This window comes from Bos indicus x Bos taurus, chromosome 3 (assembly GCF_003369695.1).
Source record: "Bos indicus x Bos taurus breed Angus x Brahman F1 hybrid chromosome 3, Bos_hybrid_MaternalHap_v2.0, whole genome shotgun sequence".
Taxonomy (NCBI): domain Eukaryota; kingdom Metazoa; phylum Chordata; class Mammalia; order Artiodactyla; family Bovidae; genus Bos; species Bos indicus x Bos taurus.
In genome coordinates this window covers 120,135,776-120,152,672 of record NC_040078.1, presented here as the reverse complement: position 1 = coordinate 120,152,672, position 16,897 = coordinate 120,135,776, and the positions used below count along the sequence as shown (strand labels likewise).

Here is a 16,897-nt window from a genome sequence, read left to right as displayed (position 1 = left end):
CCCCGTCAGATGGTGTTTGTCGTGCTCGGGTGGTGTTGGGGTGTCTCCCCGTCAGGTGTGTTTGTCGTGCTCGGGTGGTGTTGAGGTGTCTCCCTGTCAGGTGTGTTTGTCGTGCTCGGGTGGTATTGGGGTGTCTCCCTGTCAGATGGTGTTTGTCGTGCTCGGGTGGTGTTGAGGTGTCTCCCCGTCAGGTGTGTTTGTCGTGCTCCGGTGGTGTTGGGGTGTCTCTCTGTCAGATGGTGTTCGTCGTGCTCGGGTGGTGTTGGGGTGTCTCCCCGTCAGGTGTGTTTGTCGTGCTCGGGTGGTGTTGAGGTGTCTCCCTGTCAGGTGTGTTTGTCGTGCTCGGGTGGTATTGGGGTGTCTCCCTGTCAGATGGTGTTTGTCGTGCTCGGGTGGTGTTGAGGTGTCTCCCCGTCAGGTGTGTTTGTCATGCTCCGGTGGTGTTGGGGTGTCTCTCTGTCAGATGGTGTTTGTCGTGCTCGGGTGGTGTTGGGGTGTCTCCCTGTCAGATGTGTTTGTCGTGCTCGGGTGGTGTTGGGGTGTCTCCCCGTCAGGTGTGTTTGTCGTGCTCGGGTGGTGTTGGGGTGTCTCCCCGTCAGGTGTGTTTGTCGTGCTTGGTTGGTGTTGGGGTGTCTCCCTGTCAGATGGTGTTTGTCGTGCTCGGGTGGTGTTGGGGTGTCTCCCTGTCAGATGGTGTTTGTTGTGCTCGGGTGGTGTTGGGGTGTCTCCCTGTCAGATGGTGTTTGTTGTGCTCGGGTGGTGTTGGGGTGTCTCCCCGTCAGGTGTGTTTGTCGTGCTCGGGTGGTGTTGGGGTGTCTCCCCGTCAGGTGTGTTTGTCGTGCTTGGTTGGTGTTGGGGTGTCTCCCTGTCAGATGGTGTTTGTCGTGCTCGGGTGGTGTTGGGGTGTCTCCCTGTCAGATGGTGTTTGTTGTGCTCGGGTGGTGTTGGGGTGTCTCCCTGTCAGATGGTGTTTGTTGTGCTCGGGTGGTGTTGGGGTGTCTCCCCGTCAGGTGTGTTTGTCGTGCTCGGGTGGTGTTGGGGTATCTCCCGTGTCATGCAGCACCTCCGAGCTCCCGGCCTCCCCCCCGTGCACTCCGCCCCAGTGTGCACAGGTCCAGCAGCTGTGCTCGTGGCCTTAGCTGGTCTGTGGTGTGTGGCTCTCGCTCCCTTGTGGGGGTAAACCCACCCCCCTGCTTTGAAAGAGCAGACGTCCACCGCTGGACAGCAACGATGGCCCTGGGTCCAGTTCTTTAATAGATGCTTTGTCAGGCTGCTGACTCTCTTTGAGTGACCCCTGTTCTTAACGTGGGATTTCCTTCATTGTACCTGGGGTTTTCTATCTGCAAAGACTCCTTTTTTCGTCTGTTTTTTTTTCTCTGTCCCTGATACCCTTTTCTCTTTTTCCAGAATCTAAGTTCTTTCAATGTGTGTGTGACTCGTGCTCTTTGTAGGAGGTGGGCGGGCAGCGTCACAGGAGCTCTGCCCTCACGGTCTGATGGTGGGCCTGTGGGCATCGCATGCTTGCCCGTGGTGCCTGTCCGCCACTCCTGCCCGCAGGGGCCGGGCTCTTCCCAGGCGCCTCCCCCGTGCAGGCTGCTGCGCAGCACGGACATCGCGCCCCTGCCAGCCCAGTCACTGCGGTGCCCCAGCCCTGCTGTAGGCTGGCACTCTATCTGGCCTCTGGAGCCTGGGCAGAGCCAGGTTCCATAAGCATAGCAATGAGGCGGAGAAGACTCCACACTCCAGAGGGAGACAGAGCTGGGGAGGCTGTGCCTCTTCGGGCCTTCAGGCCAGAAGGAGCGGGCGGCCTCCTGGGCAAGGGAGCAGGCTGGGCATGGCAGGGAGGCCAGCAGCCCTGAGGAGAGGCGCAGCCTCAGGCCGCAGGCCTCTGGTTCTCTCCCGGAGTCAGAGAGTGGAGCTCCTGGGGGCTGTCAGCAGTGAGAGGCCCAGGCCTGGGCTGGGAGCCAGGGTTGTGCTGTGGGCGTGGGCCTGGCAGCACTTCTGCCCCTGCCCAGCGCACAGGAGGAGGCTTTCAGTGGCATGCGCTAGCCAGTGGGAAACACTCTTTTTTGCCAGATGCAAAGGTGGACACCGAGACCCCAGAGCCAGCGGAGAGCCAGGACACGTGCCCCACGGCCCCCGGAGGCCCCCTTCCCGCCTGCCCGCCGGGGTGAGCCCTCCGAGGGAGGGGAGGTGCGCGCGGGAGGGGAGGGGAGGTGCTCTGGGCGCCGGAGGTGGCACCGGTGCCCCACATGGCCGTGCCGCCGCCTGCTTTATGGGGAAGGAAGCGTTTAGTCAGGGTCCAGCGAACTGGTCCCAGCATAACTTCCTCATTTGGAAAACCCCTTGACCCTGTTTGCTGTGTGTTTTTAAACAACACAGTATTCCATCTAGAGGAGCAGGGCTCAGTTTGGAAAGCTCAGGAAAGTAGGAGTGAGACCCGCTTGTTCAGTGGTCACAGTCCTGCTGCGCAGCGCTTCTGTGTTCTCAGCCAGGTTCTCGTTTTGAAAAATCCCTTTGAGACTGAGTGGCAGCAACGCGCCCGCCTCGCTGGGTCTTCTCCTCTGCCCCTGGGAGGCCTGCTCCCGCTCCGCATGGTGCCCCTCGCTGCCCCGGGGTCAGGACGAAGGTCAGCAGGGCCTGTCCTGAACCTGACCGGATGCACTTCCTCGTCTCTGGCTTCTTTTGTTAGCCATCGTGTGAGGCTTATTGACACCGCACAGGTTTCAAGTTGTCTTGAAATGATGTTTTAAACCCGTGCTGTGTGAATGTGTGTGTTTAAGTACTGAAGCATAACGGTGAGCAGCAAAAGTGCCCCAGCTCTCCCCCAGACCACCTCCCGTGCCCTGGAGGCTGAGCCCTCGCTACACAGACGTGTGTGCTCGGACACGCCCTCCCACACGTGTGCACGTGCTGGAGGCACCGTGCGTCCCCGGGGCAAGCCTGCCCCTCGAGCGGCGCCACGGCCCGCAGACGCAGCCCCTGCCGCTTGCGTCCAGCCCTGGCTTCTGGCTTCGCTTCGGTGGTTGCAGCAGCGTGGACCCATCAGTCCTGGCTGAGTGCTCACACGCACAGGGCAAGGAGGGGAGGGCCCCTCGCTCCTTGGTTCCCCTGGAGAGTCCTGCAGGTCCTTGGAATCCCGCTCATAGCCGCCTCCACTGCCGAGGTCCTTGAGCGGGGCCTGCCTCTCGGTGCCTCTTCTTGGCCCTCTGCTGCAATGCTTACCCATTGCTGCACGCCTGTCCCCCAGCCAGGCCAGGCACGGCCACTCTGTTGCCCTCGGGGCCACTGTCCAGCCTGGGCTGACCCAGGGCAGCACCCAGCACTGTGCCATGTGGGTGTTAGTGGCCGGGATGGGCCCCTGTCCGTGGCTCCGCAGTCACCTGGGGCTGCGGTGGCCTCTTCCTCTGTGGTACCCCATCCCCAGCGTGCCGGGGGCTCTGTGCTCTGGCTCCCAGGACCCTGCACCCAGCTCTCCCAGCCCCGACTCCTCTCCCTCTCCCGCTCTGCGCTGTGGATCTGGTGGCGTTCGTAGCTGTCATGGTTCCTCTCCTTTCTCCCCTTAACTCCCGCCGCGCTGGGAGCCTGACCACCCTCGGGCCAGGTGAGCGTGGGGACCGCAGCCTTGAGCACAGGGTCCTAGCGCTCCGACTGAGCCTGGGTGAGTCACTGCTGAGTGTGGATTTGTCTGGAGAACATGTGACTTGGTGTTTCATTTTTTTAACTTTGTCATAGAAGTTCACCTTCTCTCCTGTCCTGTTCATGGTGGTAATCACTTTGTGCTCGTCTCTGCTGGAGGGGGAGTCCGTGTGACCTCTGTGGCTCCTAAGTGACTGTGTCGTCCTGCGTCACAACCCGCAGGGGGGACAGCATCCCAGAAGGAAGCCAGTCACCGCCCGAGCGCCCGCGAGACGTGCCCGAGGGAGGCCCACCCGCCCGCAGCGGCTCATCGTCACCCGAGGGCCAGCAGCGCTCTGTCTCAGAGCAAGAGCAGCCGGTGACAGCAGAGCTCCTCAGCTGGGGCCTTCAGCCGGGGAGTCGATCTGAGCTGGGGGACACGAAGCCATCTACTTCCCAGGAAGACTCCGAAGCTGCCACCCCCGGGGCAGACAGGAGTGGTGGGGACGAGACGCATGGCCCATGTCAGGAGGTGCGGGAGGGGCGGGGTGGCACCAGCGAGTCAGGCCAGGGCCCTGACGCTGCCACGGCCGCGCCCCACACCGAGGGTCATCTGGCCGGGCAGGACCCCGAGGGGGAGCAGAGCGTGCTGCCGGGAGGCCCGCGCTCGGCCCCCAGCGCCCCAGGGACGCTGCAGCTCTTGTTCTCGACGCCACCTTTGGACGAGCCCTGGCTGGGGGCACAGCAGGACAGGGAGGAGCTGCACACGTGCCTGATAAAGGAGCAGCTGTCCGCCTCGAGCCTGGCGGGGCCGTGGGGCGTCTCCTACGCTGAGCTGGTCCTGATGGGGCAGCCCCCGCCCTCTGCCCCTGCCTCCTTGTCGGACCTGAGAGCCACAGACCCACGGGGTGGCCGCTCGGGCAGCTCCTCGGCCTGCTACGCCCTGGCCACCGACCTGCCCGGCGCCCTTGAGGCTGTGGAGGTCACAGAAGCTAGCGAGAATTCGTTTTCCTGGAACCTCAAGGAGCTTGTTTTCAGGGACTGGACAGACCGAACTTCTTCCAACTGTTCGTGTGCCACATCTGAACTCGGGGGCACACCCTCGCCTTCGCTGGTGGGCTCGGACGCGGACGTGGGTGCCCTGCCCAGGCAGCGGTCAGATGTGCTGGACGACCGGGAGCTGCTGCTGCTGACTGGCACCTGTGTTGATCTGGGTGGGGGCCGGCGCTTCCGTGAGAGCCGCGTGGGCCTGGAGGAGACAGAGCCGTCCCAGACCTGCCTGGTGTCCTCCGAGCACCGGGATGTGAACGGCCTCGACAGCCCGAGCTGCGTCCTCCCCGTGCCGGGAGCCGGCCCTGAGGACGAGTGCCCGTTGGAGGCGCCTGGGCTGAGCCTCCAGGTCACCTCCACGCCCGTGAGAGCCGAGGGCCCCGGCCCTGCACCCCTCAGGGCGGCTGACCTGCAGCCGGAGATCCAGGAGGGCACCTACGTGGGGAGCTGCCGCCACCGCGACGGCTCGCAGCTGAGTATGTGCGGCCGGGTGGGGCCGGCGGGGCCTGGTCTCCTGCTGCCCCCAGAGTGGACTCTGTGGGGCTGGGGGGCCTCCTCATCCTGGTGTCTTGGAGGGCTTCATCCCCGGAATAGTGTGGCAGAAATGATGAATTATATTAAGAAAAGAACCTGAAGTTATAGTTTGCCTCTTGAAAGTTAGGACCTCAAGCACGTGTGCTGGGGGCAGCCCGGGGTCCAGGCCGCTGTGTGCGGTGCAGCAGGGCGTGGGGTCCCAGAGCCCCGGCCTCGGCAGTCCTGCCGGGAGGGGAGGCGGGGCTTGGGTCGCCACACGCTGTCGGGCTTCAGGGGCAGCCAGGTCTGGGTGAGCACCGCGCCCCTCCGGGGTCGGGAGAGCGTCTGTGTGGCTCTCCACACTGTCTTCTGACATTCTGGGTGAGGTTTGCACGTGTGGGATTTCACATCTGCATGTGGTCCGTGTGCAAGGAGGCTGCCCGCCCGGAACCCCCGCTCCGGGGCTAGCGGTCAGCCCTTGGCTTGTCGCTTTTATTTCCCTAATTTCCCAGCGGTGCTGCATTTCAGCCCGTTGTTTTCCTCACTGCCAGTTTCCTGGCATTGACTACAGGGCTTTTTTCCTAACCTTAAAAGAGTTTCACGAGTAATATATGTTATTTCCAGAAATACTAGAAATAAAAGACTAAAAAGAAGAAAGTAAAAGAACCTGTAAACCCCCTGCCAGGAAGAAGATAGTCACATTTGCTTTGCTGTGTCCCCAGGAGGCTGTGTCAACGAGCACCTGTGCCCGCTGGGTGCTGTGGTGGGCACAGTGTGCAGAGCGGGCGCACCTGTGTGTGTGCGTGGAGGGTGCTGGGGCAGCTTCTTTAGGCTCATCTGCATTGGTGGCTGGGGGCGGGTCCCCAGAGTCGCTTGGCCTCTGGCTGCCCCTGGCCTTGTGCCGGGGAGGTGCGGCCGCCGGCTTCACCACGCCTTTCTGTGGCCGGGCCTCACCACGGCTGTGGGGCTCAGTGGGGCCTGGTCTCACCGCCCTCTGCAGGTGTGCAGTACGAGGTGCGGCGCGTGGAGCTCCAGGGCCCGGCCACCCTCTTCTGCTGCTGGCTCGTGAAGGACCTGCGGCACGGCCGCCTGGACTCGGCCCTGCACACCCACCTGCTGCTGGCCAGCCTGCCGAGCTCTGCGCACTCCACCTGCGAGCCGTCTGCGGCCAGCCTGGGGGAGGTGGGTGTCTGCGGACGGTGCCTGCTGTCCACTGCCCCTCCCGTCAGCGCCCCGTGCCCTCCAGGGCGGGAGAGGCTCTGCGTGGCTCCCCACGCTGCTGTCCGACCTGGGTGAGGCGCGAGCCGCACGTGGCTTCCAAGTCTGCACGTGCTGCGTGTGCACGGTGGGGCCTGGTGAGCGCCAGTTTGGACTGGCACACTGAGGCCCTGGGTGTGCCCTCTGGAGAGCAGTCTCGGGCTGGGGACCCCAGGGGCCCGAGGAGTGGGCGGGGCAGTGGCTGCCGCTCTCCCTGCCCACTGTGCGCAGGGGGCCGCGGCCGCCTCCGCTGTCCTTCAGCGTGCTGCGTGTGGCCCCTCAGACTTGCCTTTGTGGTCACAGGTGCTTGGAACCAAGCCCTGGTTTGAGGAGCCCCCCAAGGCCGTGGAGCTGGAGGGGCTGGCGGCCTGCGAGGGGGCGTACTCCCTTAAGTACAGCACGCTCAGCCCGATCGGCAGCGGGGCCTTTGGCTTCGTGTGGACAGCGGTGGACAAGGAGGCGAATAAGGAGGTACTGGGCTCCTGAGGGGTGGGGGGTCTGGGTGCTGGGGGGTGGCTCTGATGCACCTCACACCCTCCCTCCCCGTCCCATTGTGGGTAGGCCTGGGGCGTTTGCTGACCATGCTGCCTGTCCCTGCAAACCCCCAGGCTGCCTGGATGTCCCGGGCCTGGCCCGCTGCTTCCTGGGAGGGCCCGTGTGGCACCTGTCGCCACGCTTCTCGTCGCTGCCGGAATCTGCCGTGGCTGTAGGCTTGGCCAGACAGCAGGGGGGTCTGTTGAAAGTCGTGCTGGTTTTAGAGATTTTGAGTCAATCTGTCTGGTCCTCTGCTGGCACTGACGATTGTGCTGCCTTCTCTATTGTTTCATCTCCTCGCCTTCTTTTCCTTCCTGCTGTCACCTTGACTTGGACCCGCAGAGCCATGAGGAGTAACAGGTATGCCGCCCAGCCTCCTGGTGGGCCTCTGCCCACTCCAGTGACTCCTTTCATTTCTCGATGGATACCTTTTGTTTGAGGCTCTTTCATCTCTTGATGGATACTTTTTGTTTGAGGCTATTTCATTTTCAGTTCACTTTTTTTTTGATTTAAGGAATAAATGTTGACTTAGGCCAAATGACTTTTCAGCATCTATTGCAGTGATCATATTCTTGTTTCTTTTATTAACATGTGAATAACCACAGTCAACTTTTATTCGTAGACTCAATCCTTTATTGCCTTATAACATTTTTTTAGTGTGTTGCTGAACTTGGCTTGCTAATATATATTTTTTAATATTTATAATTTTTTGGCGGCTCCAGATCTTAGTTGCAGCACGTGGGATCTTTTAGTCACAGTTTGTGGTATCTAGTTCCCTGACCAGGGATCAAACCCGGGCCCCCTGCATTGGGAGTGCAGAGTCTAAGCCCCAGGACACTAGGGAAGCCCCCTGGCTTGCTAACGTTTTTATCTGGGATTTTCTCATTTACATTCATGTGTAGATGAGTGTTTTTCCTTTCTGCGCATTAGTCGTGTGGGGCCCGCGGAGCTGGGGGTGCCCGTGGTGGCTGGCGCCGTGCCGTCGCGTCTGCGGGTGCTCCCGGGACGCCGGTGGTGGCTGGCGCCGTGCCGTCGCGTCTGCGGGTGCTCCTGGGACGCCGGTGGTGGCTGGCGCCGCTGTGCCGTCGCGTCTGCGGGTGCTCCTGGCCAGAGCTGCTCCCCCTGCTCGCCTCACTCTCGTGGCACATTTTCCCCTCTTTGCTGGACTTGCCAGAGAATTGCTCATGTTTTTCATCAAGTGTTTCTTTTCTTTATGTTGCTTTTCTGGTACTGTGTGTAAACTTTGCTTTTTTCTAGCTTCTTGGATTGAATGTGTGTTTCTAAGCTGTGACTTAACACTGAGCGCTGTGTCGTGTGGAGTTTTCTGAGTGTGCTCACACCTCCTAAGGTTTAAACACACTGCTCTGGGCGTCACGGGCTTCTTGGCTGACTCGTTAAGTTTCTGTTGCCATCTTTATTTATCCGCGGGCGGTCACCTCATTCTTGGTCTGCATCAGCAACCCAGCGGGCACTGTGGGCTTCCTCTTCCTTTTTTTGTGGCCGCACCACACCATTTTTTCCATGTATTTGTCTTCTGTCCGCCCATCTTGTGGAACTCTTTGGTTAGTTCTCCAAGCCAACATGATTGACATTTTTGTTCTTTTTTTTCCAGTTCTCAGGCCTCTTATTTCATTTTCTTGGCTGGGACATCCAGTCCTCGGTTGAGAAATTGGGGTGACGTGGGGTATCTGGGGAACACACACTCCGAGACCTCAGCGCTGGTCTTGCCAGGAACACCCACTCGGAGACCTCCAGCGCTGGTCTTGCCATCAGCCCCCCGGGTCCTCCATCACCCCCATCCTGCCGCTGTGCAGGTCGCGCAGGTCCACTCGGGACTTCCGGCTGGCTGCCGACTTGCTCCTGGCCCCCTCAGGCTGGACGGTTGTTATCAGGCTTCTTCTTCCACGTTCCAGGACTCCTGGGGGTGGAGGTGGGGTTAGGTTGAAGTGGAGGCTCCACAGCTGCCGGGGGCCGGTGGGAAGGGCTGCAGTGACACCCCGTCTCTCCCGTAGGTGGTGGTGAAGTTCATAAAGAAGGAGAAGGTTTTGGAGGACTGTTGGATTGAGGACCCCAAGCTTGGGAAGGTCACTTTAGAGATCGCCATCCTGTGCAAGGTGGAGCACGCCAACATCATCAAGGTGGGGTGCCGTCTCATGTCCGTGCCCGAGCGCACTGCCTTGGAGGTGTCCCGGCAGGGCTGGACCCAGCTCGTGTCTCTCTCTCCAGGTGCTGGACGTGTTTGAGAACCAAGGCTTCTTTCAGCTGGTAATGGAGAAGCACGGCTCCGGCCTGGACCTGTTTGCATTCATTGACCGCCATCCCAGCCTCGATGAGCCCCTGGCGAGCTACATCTTTCGACAGGTAAGGCCGGGCCTGGCCGCCTGGGCCCAGGACTCCAGAGTCAGTGAAGCTGGACCCGGCCTCCGGTTTGGGAGTGTTACTGAGTAGGACACGTGTTTCGAGAAGAGGATTCTACTGTTGAAGTAGAGAGAGTGAGGTTGGGGTTGGGGAGGAAGAGTGAGGCCAGGCGTCACCCTGGGGTGACCAGGGATGTGGGATGAAGATTAAAGTGTGTTTACATTCACATGATCCCCACCCAGCCTCAAAGAAGAACCAGTGCAGCTCTCGGGCTGGGCTTGCAGGCTGTGCATCTGATCTGAGTCCTTGTCCGCCATGGGGAGACCCTGCGCATTTGTACGTGGGCCTCACCCGAGCCAGTGTCTCACAGGACTGCTGGGGCTCAATCAGAGAGTGCAGAGGCCCCCGTGCAGCACGCCCGAGTCAGGCGCACGGGAAGTGCTGAGTAGATGTAGCTGCCCGGTTAATAGACCTGCAAAGATTGCGGTTCTGGCCATCTCGGTTATTTGTCTTGGTTTCTTTCGTGTCTGTCCGTGTATTGATCTTAGTCTGTTTGTTATTTTTTGGAAAGGGAGAGTAGCCAACTAAGTAGAAAGATGTCCTGTGAAAGAGAAATTGGGTGTTGGGGTGGGGCAGGGGAGACAACAGTTCTTTGGTTTGGGGAATGTGGGAGTTTCATTCCAGATGATTCCTTGCTCCCTGGAAAAGGTGGAGGGATGCCAGGGGGTGCGGGGTGGGGGGATGTGACCAGTTCACAGGTTTGCTCTTGGTTTCCTGGAGCTGACTTGGTTTCTAATAACAGCTTCCATGAACTGGTATTTCTTCCCCAAAGCTATGAATGCCCAGAAATTACTGGATTTCTGAAATTAAATTTCTGAGGCACCTACTTGTAAGTTTTGGTCATCACAGTTCTGCCCAAAGAATGCCACCTCTCCCTGTCTTCCTCCCCTGGAAGGTTATACAGGCATCTCCTTTACTTGATGGTGGAGGTTTGTTTCTGAAATCTTCATGGCAAACAGGTTTCCGTGTGACATGACACGTGGAGTCACCCACAGCTGCTGCCTGACTGCTGTTCATTCAGGGCTCTGACGCCGCTGACTCTGCAATAAGTCTCCTGGCCCTTTCGTAAATCAGTGTGCACAGTGGGCTTCACGTGTAAACGTGGACTCGGGGCTCCACAGAACGGCAGTGTCGCGTGCAAGTGTGTGCGTCGCCTCCAGCTCTGGGTCGCGTCTGCTCGGTGCACGGCTCTCCTCTGTGGTGAGCAGCTCCTCACCCGATTCGGGCTTGTTACTGCTTTGCAATTAGTAACCCTCAAAGTTGTCCATATTCAGAGCAGCACGTGGTTTCTGCTTCCCACCTGGGCCTGATACGCACACGTGCCTGTGTGTATGTCGGTGGATGTCCATACACGTGTGAGCGTATGTGTGAATGTGTAAGCACAGACATCCGTGTGCGTGCGCACATCTGTGCAGTGTTACGCGTGCACATGCACACGCGTCGTCTATACACAGATGTGCAGGTGTGCACACGTCTGCGTGTGTGTGTGTGTAAATACATGTTCATTCATTCATTCTGGCCGAGCCAACAGAACTCTGTTTTGCTCGTGCTTAGTCTTTGTGACCCACTGGACCGCAGCCCAGCAGGCTCCTCTGTCCCTGGGATTTTTAAGGCAGGGGCACTGCAGTGGGTTGCCATTTCCTTCTCCAGGGGATCTTTCCAACCCAGAGATTGAACCTGTGTCTCCTGTGTTCCCTGCATTGCAGGCAGATTCTTTATCTGGTGAGCCATCGGAGAAGCCCTCTTTATTTATTTAAAGTTAATTAATTCAGCTTAGTTTGTCTGCCATTAATTGTTGCTTCTGACTCAAAGATATTCACTTGTAAATGTAAAATTTTCTCTAACGATCTGAATGACTGTGTCCACGACATCACGGTGCTCATCGGTACAGCTGGTGTCCGAGTGGTGAGTGGGGTCAGCAGTCTTACTAATTTTACTTAAACTTCACTGAGGTGCTACTGCTACTGATCCCCCACACTACACGTGCCGTGTGGGCAGGCAGCAGTACATCCTAGTAACTACCCTCTTGAAGTGGAGACAGTGGAGACTGATGCGCTAGCCCGTTTCCCGGGAGTTCTTTTGAGGCCGCACCGCTGAAAGGCCACAGGCGTTGGGGAAAGCATGGCTCCACTCTGCGCTGCTCTTTGAGAAGCTGCCAGAGCCTGGAAGTTGCAGCCTGGATACTGGGCTTCTGCTCCCAGCCCTGCTCAAGTTGCCCGATGAGCTCTGGGGAAATCACTGCCCCTCTGGGCCTTCTCCTGGGCCACTGCCCACACAACCCAGGCCACACTCATTCAAGCGTCCACCACGCGTCCTGTGGCTTCTGCTGCCGTCTGTCTGTCCTCCCTAGACGATCGTTCTGCCTGTCGTGGGGTGAGTGAATGTCTGCCGGGGAGGTCACTGGTGGCACACAGACCGAGACCTTAGAAACAGTGTTTATGAGGGGCGTCCCTGGAAGGGCACAGGCGCAGGCGAGTGGGTCCCGCAGGGCCGTACACGCGGTCCCTCTCGCTGACGGTGCCGCCTGGTGTTCCTGGGGATTTGCCGAGGGGCAGGCCTGGTGGCTCGGATAGTAAAGAGTTCCTGCAACATGGGAGACCCGGGTTCGATCCCTGGATCGGGAAGGTCCCCTGGAGGAGGGCACGGCAACCCACTCCAGTATCCTTGCCTGGAGAATCCCAGGGATGGAGGAGCCTGGCAGGCTACAGTCCACGGGGTCACACAGAGTCGGCTTCACCTTCTTTCTCTGAGGCCTTGTGTTCAGTGTCCTTTTCACAACGGTGGCCCCTGTTCCAGCTGGTGTCGGCCGTGGTGTACCTGCGCTCCGAGAGCATCCTCCACCGGGACATCAAGGACGAGAACATTGTCATTGCCGAGGACTTCTCCATCAAGCTCATCGACTTTGGCTCGGCCGCCTACCTGGAGCGGGGCAAGCTCTTCTACACCTTCTGTGGGACGATCGAGTACTGCGCGCCCGAGGTCCTCATGGGGAACCCGTAGGTATCCCGGGCGGGCAGCCTGTGCTCACACCTTCCGCGGCAGCAGAGGGACGATCGGGTACTGCGCGCCCGAGGTCCTCATGGGGAACCCGTAGGTGTCCCGGGCGGGCAGCCTGTGCTCACACCTTCCACGGCAGCAGAGGGACGATTGGGTACTGCGCGCCCGAGGTCCTCATGGGGAACCCGTAGGTGTCCCGGGCGGGCAGCCTGTGCTCACACCTTCCGCGGCAGCAGAGGGACGATCGGGTACTGCGCGCCCGAGGTCCTCATGGGGAACCCGTACGTGTCCCGGGCGGGCAGCCTGTGCTCACACCTTCCGCGGCAGCAGAGGGACGATCGGGTACTGCGCGCCCGAGGTCCTCATGGGGAACCCGTACGTGTCCCGGGCGGGCAGCCTGTGCTCACACCTTCCGCGGCAGCAGAGGGACGATCGGGTACTGCGCGCCCGAGGTCCTCATGGGGAACCCGTACGTGTCCCGGGCGGGCAGCCTGTGCTCACACCTTCCGCGGCAGCAGAGGGACGATCGGGTACTGCACGCCCGAGGTCCTCATGGGGAACCCGTAGGTGTCCCGGGCGGGCAGCCTGTGCTCACACCTTCCGCGGCAGCAGAGGGAAGCGGCTTCAGGTTGTGCCTCTGTGTGATGAGGGTGCCGAGTGACACAGTATGCTTCGGGAGGTCAGTGGGCAGGAAAAGGAAGCTCAGTCGGGGAAGCCAGGGGTTCATTAGACTGCCTTCTCACCTTTTGTGTTTGGAGTTCACTATAATCAAAAGTTAAGAGAAGATAAAGAGTCCCCAAATTTGGGACTCTTCAAAGGCATGAAGAGAATTTTTTTAGTTGTTTATTTTGATGCCAGCACCAGCAGGCTAGTGCGCTGGTGTGCGGTCGGGCTGGCCGCGTGAGGCATGAAGCGCCAACGCAGGGCCCGTGCTGGGGCTCACCCACTGCTGCTGGCGGTGCTGGCGCTGACCGGCTCGCCTCCATGTCAGCTGGGCGTGGGGCGAGCCCCTGCTCTTGCCGAGATGAGAAGCGGGTCCAACTCTGTGCTGGGGGCCTAGCTGGGGCAGGGCCCAGTCTCAGGGAGCTCAGGAGAGAGAAGGTCGAGACGGAGCTCAGGGCTTGTAGGGCTGCTCTGAGCATGGACACGGTGCTCAGTGTTTGTGCCCTAAATGCGTAGATTCCTGTCTTGCCCACGTGCAATGGAACTGGTCTTTACCCGCATGAGCTGAGCTCCAGGCAGGTCTGATTGCGGGTGTTTCACTGTGTCTCTTTAACACGCCCTCTGGAGAAGCGTGGCTCTGACCAGTCTCCCAGGCATGCTCGTGGTTAGAGCATCCAGGACCTTCACCGCAGGTTCTGCCTGTGTCTTCCCTCTCGTTTCCACATCCTTCCATCCCTGGGTGGGAGACTGGCCTCCACTGCTGTCGTAAGGACAGTCCTGTTGGCCCAGGGCTGCGCCTGTGGGCTCACGGGTGTCTGTGGCTGCTTCTGTGCAGCTGTGGCGGAGAGGGTTAGTGTCCAGAGGCCGCGCGGCTCCCGCCTGCGCTCGTCACCGGCTCTTTACAGCAGGAGTGCCGACTCCTGCTCCACTCTGGCGTTCTCTCCTGGCCTCCAGCGTCCTTGCCATCTCTTTCTGCTGAAGCCTCATTCTCTTGTTCTGGCATTTCCTCTCACTTCCTGAGCTCTGCCCTCATGGTTGCCTCCTGGCCCCCTGCCCCCGGCTCCTGCCTCCTGGGGTCCCTGGCCCTCTGTGGCCCCTGGAAGGCAGAGGCTCCTCTTGGGCCTCTGCTCACCAGCTCCCTCAGCTGCCGCATCTGCACTCCTGTCTGATGAACACAGCTGCTCCCCAGGCTGCCCCCGCCCCCACCCACAGCTCCAGACATGAGGGACCAAGCACGCTGGCAGCGTGGGGCCTGGCCTCTGTGCAGGAAAAGGTGGATTCACCCTGCTGGTCTGCTGTGGGCATTAGGGTTGAACCATGCAGATGGCTGGCAGAGAGCCGGCCTCTCAGAGCCCAGGGATGGTAGCTGGGAGGAGGGGATCTGTAAGCACAGAGGAGAACCAAGAGCACCCCGGGGCGCCATCCCCGAGGCCCGCTCCTCCAGCTGGTGGCCGCCTGGACTCCGCGCCCCACCATCTCCTCCCTCCTGCTGCTGAGGGCTTGCTTCATCCTTACAGAGGCTCGCCTGTGCCAGTCTCACCCTGGGCTCCTTCAGGTCTCTTCTGAAGGGCAGGCTGCCCTGCTCTGAAGCCGCCATGGCTCCCCAGGTCCCTGGGGGCCTGGCACTGCCTGCACTCCTGGGTGTTCCCTCCTCCTCCTCCAGGAAGCTCCCCAGCGGACACTGTGCTCAGCCCCTTGCCACCTGCTGACTTGGTCTCTCCACTGCTGAGTGGGCCTCTGCTTGTCGTCTTATCCCCAGTGGCTGGCGGGGGGCGGACGTGGTCGAGGAGTATGGTGCGTCTCGCTGGGGGTTGCTCTTGGATGACATGCGGGGTCCTGGCTGTCTTGTGGGGCTGGCCCAGCGCCCCGAGTGCCTCCTCTTCCTCTGGCAGGTACCGGGGGCCGGAGCTGGAGATGTGGTCCATGGGGGTCACGCTGTACACGCTGATCTTCGAGGAGAACCCCTTCTGTGAGCTGGAGGAGACCATGGAGGCCGCAATAAACCCCCCGTATCTGGTCTCGGAAGGTGAGCTCGCACGGGCGGACGTCCTGGGCTGGCTCCTGTCTCACAGCAGTGCATGGTGTCACCCACACAGGCACAGCTGGCTCGCTCTCTCTTCCGTTCCTCTCAGACTTTGATCTGAACAGAAAGGCGATTTGGAGGTGACTTTGATGTCATGACTGATCTTAGGGAAGTTTGGACCAGAGGGGCTGTCTTCTGAGGGACACACTGGCAGCCTCTGAGCATGGCCGGAGGGAGGGGGAGGATGGACTTGACCCCCCCAACCGCTCGTGTGGAACCAGGGTTCTGTCCCTCCTGGAGCGCCTGTGAGCTGGCTCCCCGCAGAGCTATGAGAGCGGCTTGCATCTGCAGTGCCGACCCCTGCCAGCGGGCCTGGATGGCCCCTCAGACCCATGCCTGGAGGAGCTCCAGGGAGCTGGACCACAGGGTTCTGAGGTCTCCCAGTCACGACATGTGATCCAAGAGCACTCATTCATCACCACAGGTGGTGAGGTGACAGGCTCCCTTAGGCATCAGGCCTGTGCCTGGGTTCTTCGCTCAGGGTGGAGGCCCGAGTCTCAGTCCACTCGGGCTGCCATGCCTGCCCATCACAGGCCGGGGTTTACAGCGCTAACATTTATTTCTCACAGTCTGGAGGTGGAGATCCCGAGGTCAGGGTGCTGGCGGATTCCGGCTGGTAGACAGCTGCCTCTTCCTGTGTCCTCACGGGGCAGAGAAAGGAGAGAGCAGGCCCTCTGGTGCCTCTGCTGATAAGGGCACTGATGCTGGGGGGGGTGGGGCACACCACCTCATCTGACCCCCTTCACCTCCCAAAGGCCCCACCTCCTACTATCATCACACGGGGAATCTGCGGGGGGTACAGTTCAGTCTAGAGCCACCTGGAGGAATTGTAGAGCTTTCCTAACGTTCTGGATCCCCATGATAGTGGGGCTCTTGCAGCCTGCTGCTGCAACTTCCGGGGCTGCTCCACCTTCTGGGGCTGCTCCACCCTGGGGGATGCTCCACCTTCAGGGGCTGCTCCACCTTCAGGGGCTGCTCCACCCTGGGGGGCTGCCCCACCTTCAGGGGATGCCCCACCCTGGGGCTGGGGGAGCTGCTCCACCCTGGAGAGGCTGCTCCACCTGCGAGTGGGCTGCTCCGAATTCTACTCCCTGGGCTCTCAGGACAGTCACCCGGGCACTGAGGTCTGGAGTGGCCCTGGTTGCGGTGACACCCATGCTGTTAAAGAAAGTGGGAGCCAGATGCAGACTCAGGGCTGGGGCTCTCCTCAGCACTCATGCGCCCTTCCCGTGGGGAGAGACCGGGGCTCCGCAGCTGCACCTCCCCCCCCTCCCGCCACGCGATGCCTGTGTCCATGGCTCTGTGTCTCCAGAGCCCCCAGCGGGCAGCCCACATGAGGGCTGCTGCCCCCTGGTGTCATGAGCAGCGTGGAAGCTCTAGCACTAAGCTTTCATTTCAGGGGCCCCACACACCTCCCGCAGCACTTTGGGAAGCATGGCCAGGGACCCCGCCTTCCAGAAGCCCCACGGTGCTGGTCAGAATCGGTGGCCCAGGCCCTGCACTTGCACAGTGCGCGCCACCCACCCCCAGCCTGGGCCACCTTCAGCCCTCTGACCACATGCCCTTCCGTCCCCAGACCTCATGAACCTCATGTCTGGGCTGTTGCAGCCTGTGCCCGAGCAGCGTACCACCTTGGAGAAGCTGGTGACAGACCGCTGGGTGACACAGCCCGTGAACCTGGCGGACTACACCTGGGAGGAGGTGTGTCGGCTAAACAAGTCAGGTGAGCAGCCCAGCCCGTGCACTGTGGGGCAAGGGGGTCCC

At 60.6% G+C, this 16,897-nt stretch overlaps 1 protein-coding gene across 7 annotated transcripts in view; it reads left to right on the top strand.

The window, feature by feature from the left end:
- The window catches only part of PASK (PAS domain containing serine/threonine kinase), a 34,988-nt gene that overhangs the window by 17,024 nt on the left and 1,067 nt on the right, over nt 1–16,897 (top strand). For 4 of the 7 annotated variants that reach the window (XM_027538168.1, XM_027538169.1, XM_027538170.1 and 1 more), the window contains 9 exons: nt 2,077–2,170; nt 3,862–5,144; nt 6,182–6,363; nt 6,742–6,909; nt 8,985–9,110; nt 9,199–9,333; nt 12,187–12,386; nt 14,943–15,076; nt 16,710–16,856. In XM_027538168.1, coding sequence (XP_027393969.1) covers nt 2,077–2,170; nt 3,862–5,144; nt 6,182–6,363; nt 6,742–6,909; nt 8,985–9,110; nt 9,199–9,333; nt 12,187–12,386; nt 14,943–15,076; nt 16,710–16,856 — 2,469 coding nt within the window. Of the gene's footprint in view, nt 1–2,076; nt 2,171–3,861; nt 5,145–6,181; nt 6,364–6,741; nt 6,910–8,984; nt 9,111–9,198; nt 9,334–10,349; nt 10,751–12,186; nt 12,387–14,942; nt 15,077–16,709; nt 16,857–16,897 lie in introns of those variants that run through there. The other 3 variants (XM_027538171.1, XR_003510475.1, XM_027538172.1) reach the window with 3 other exon arrangements.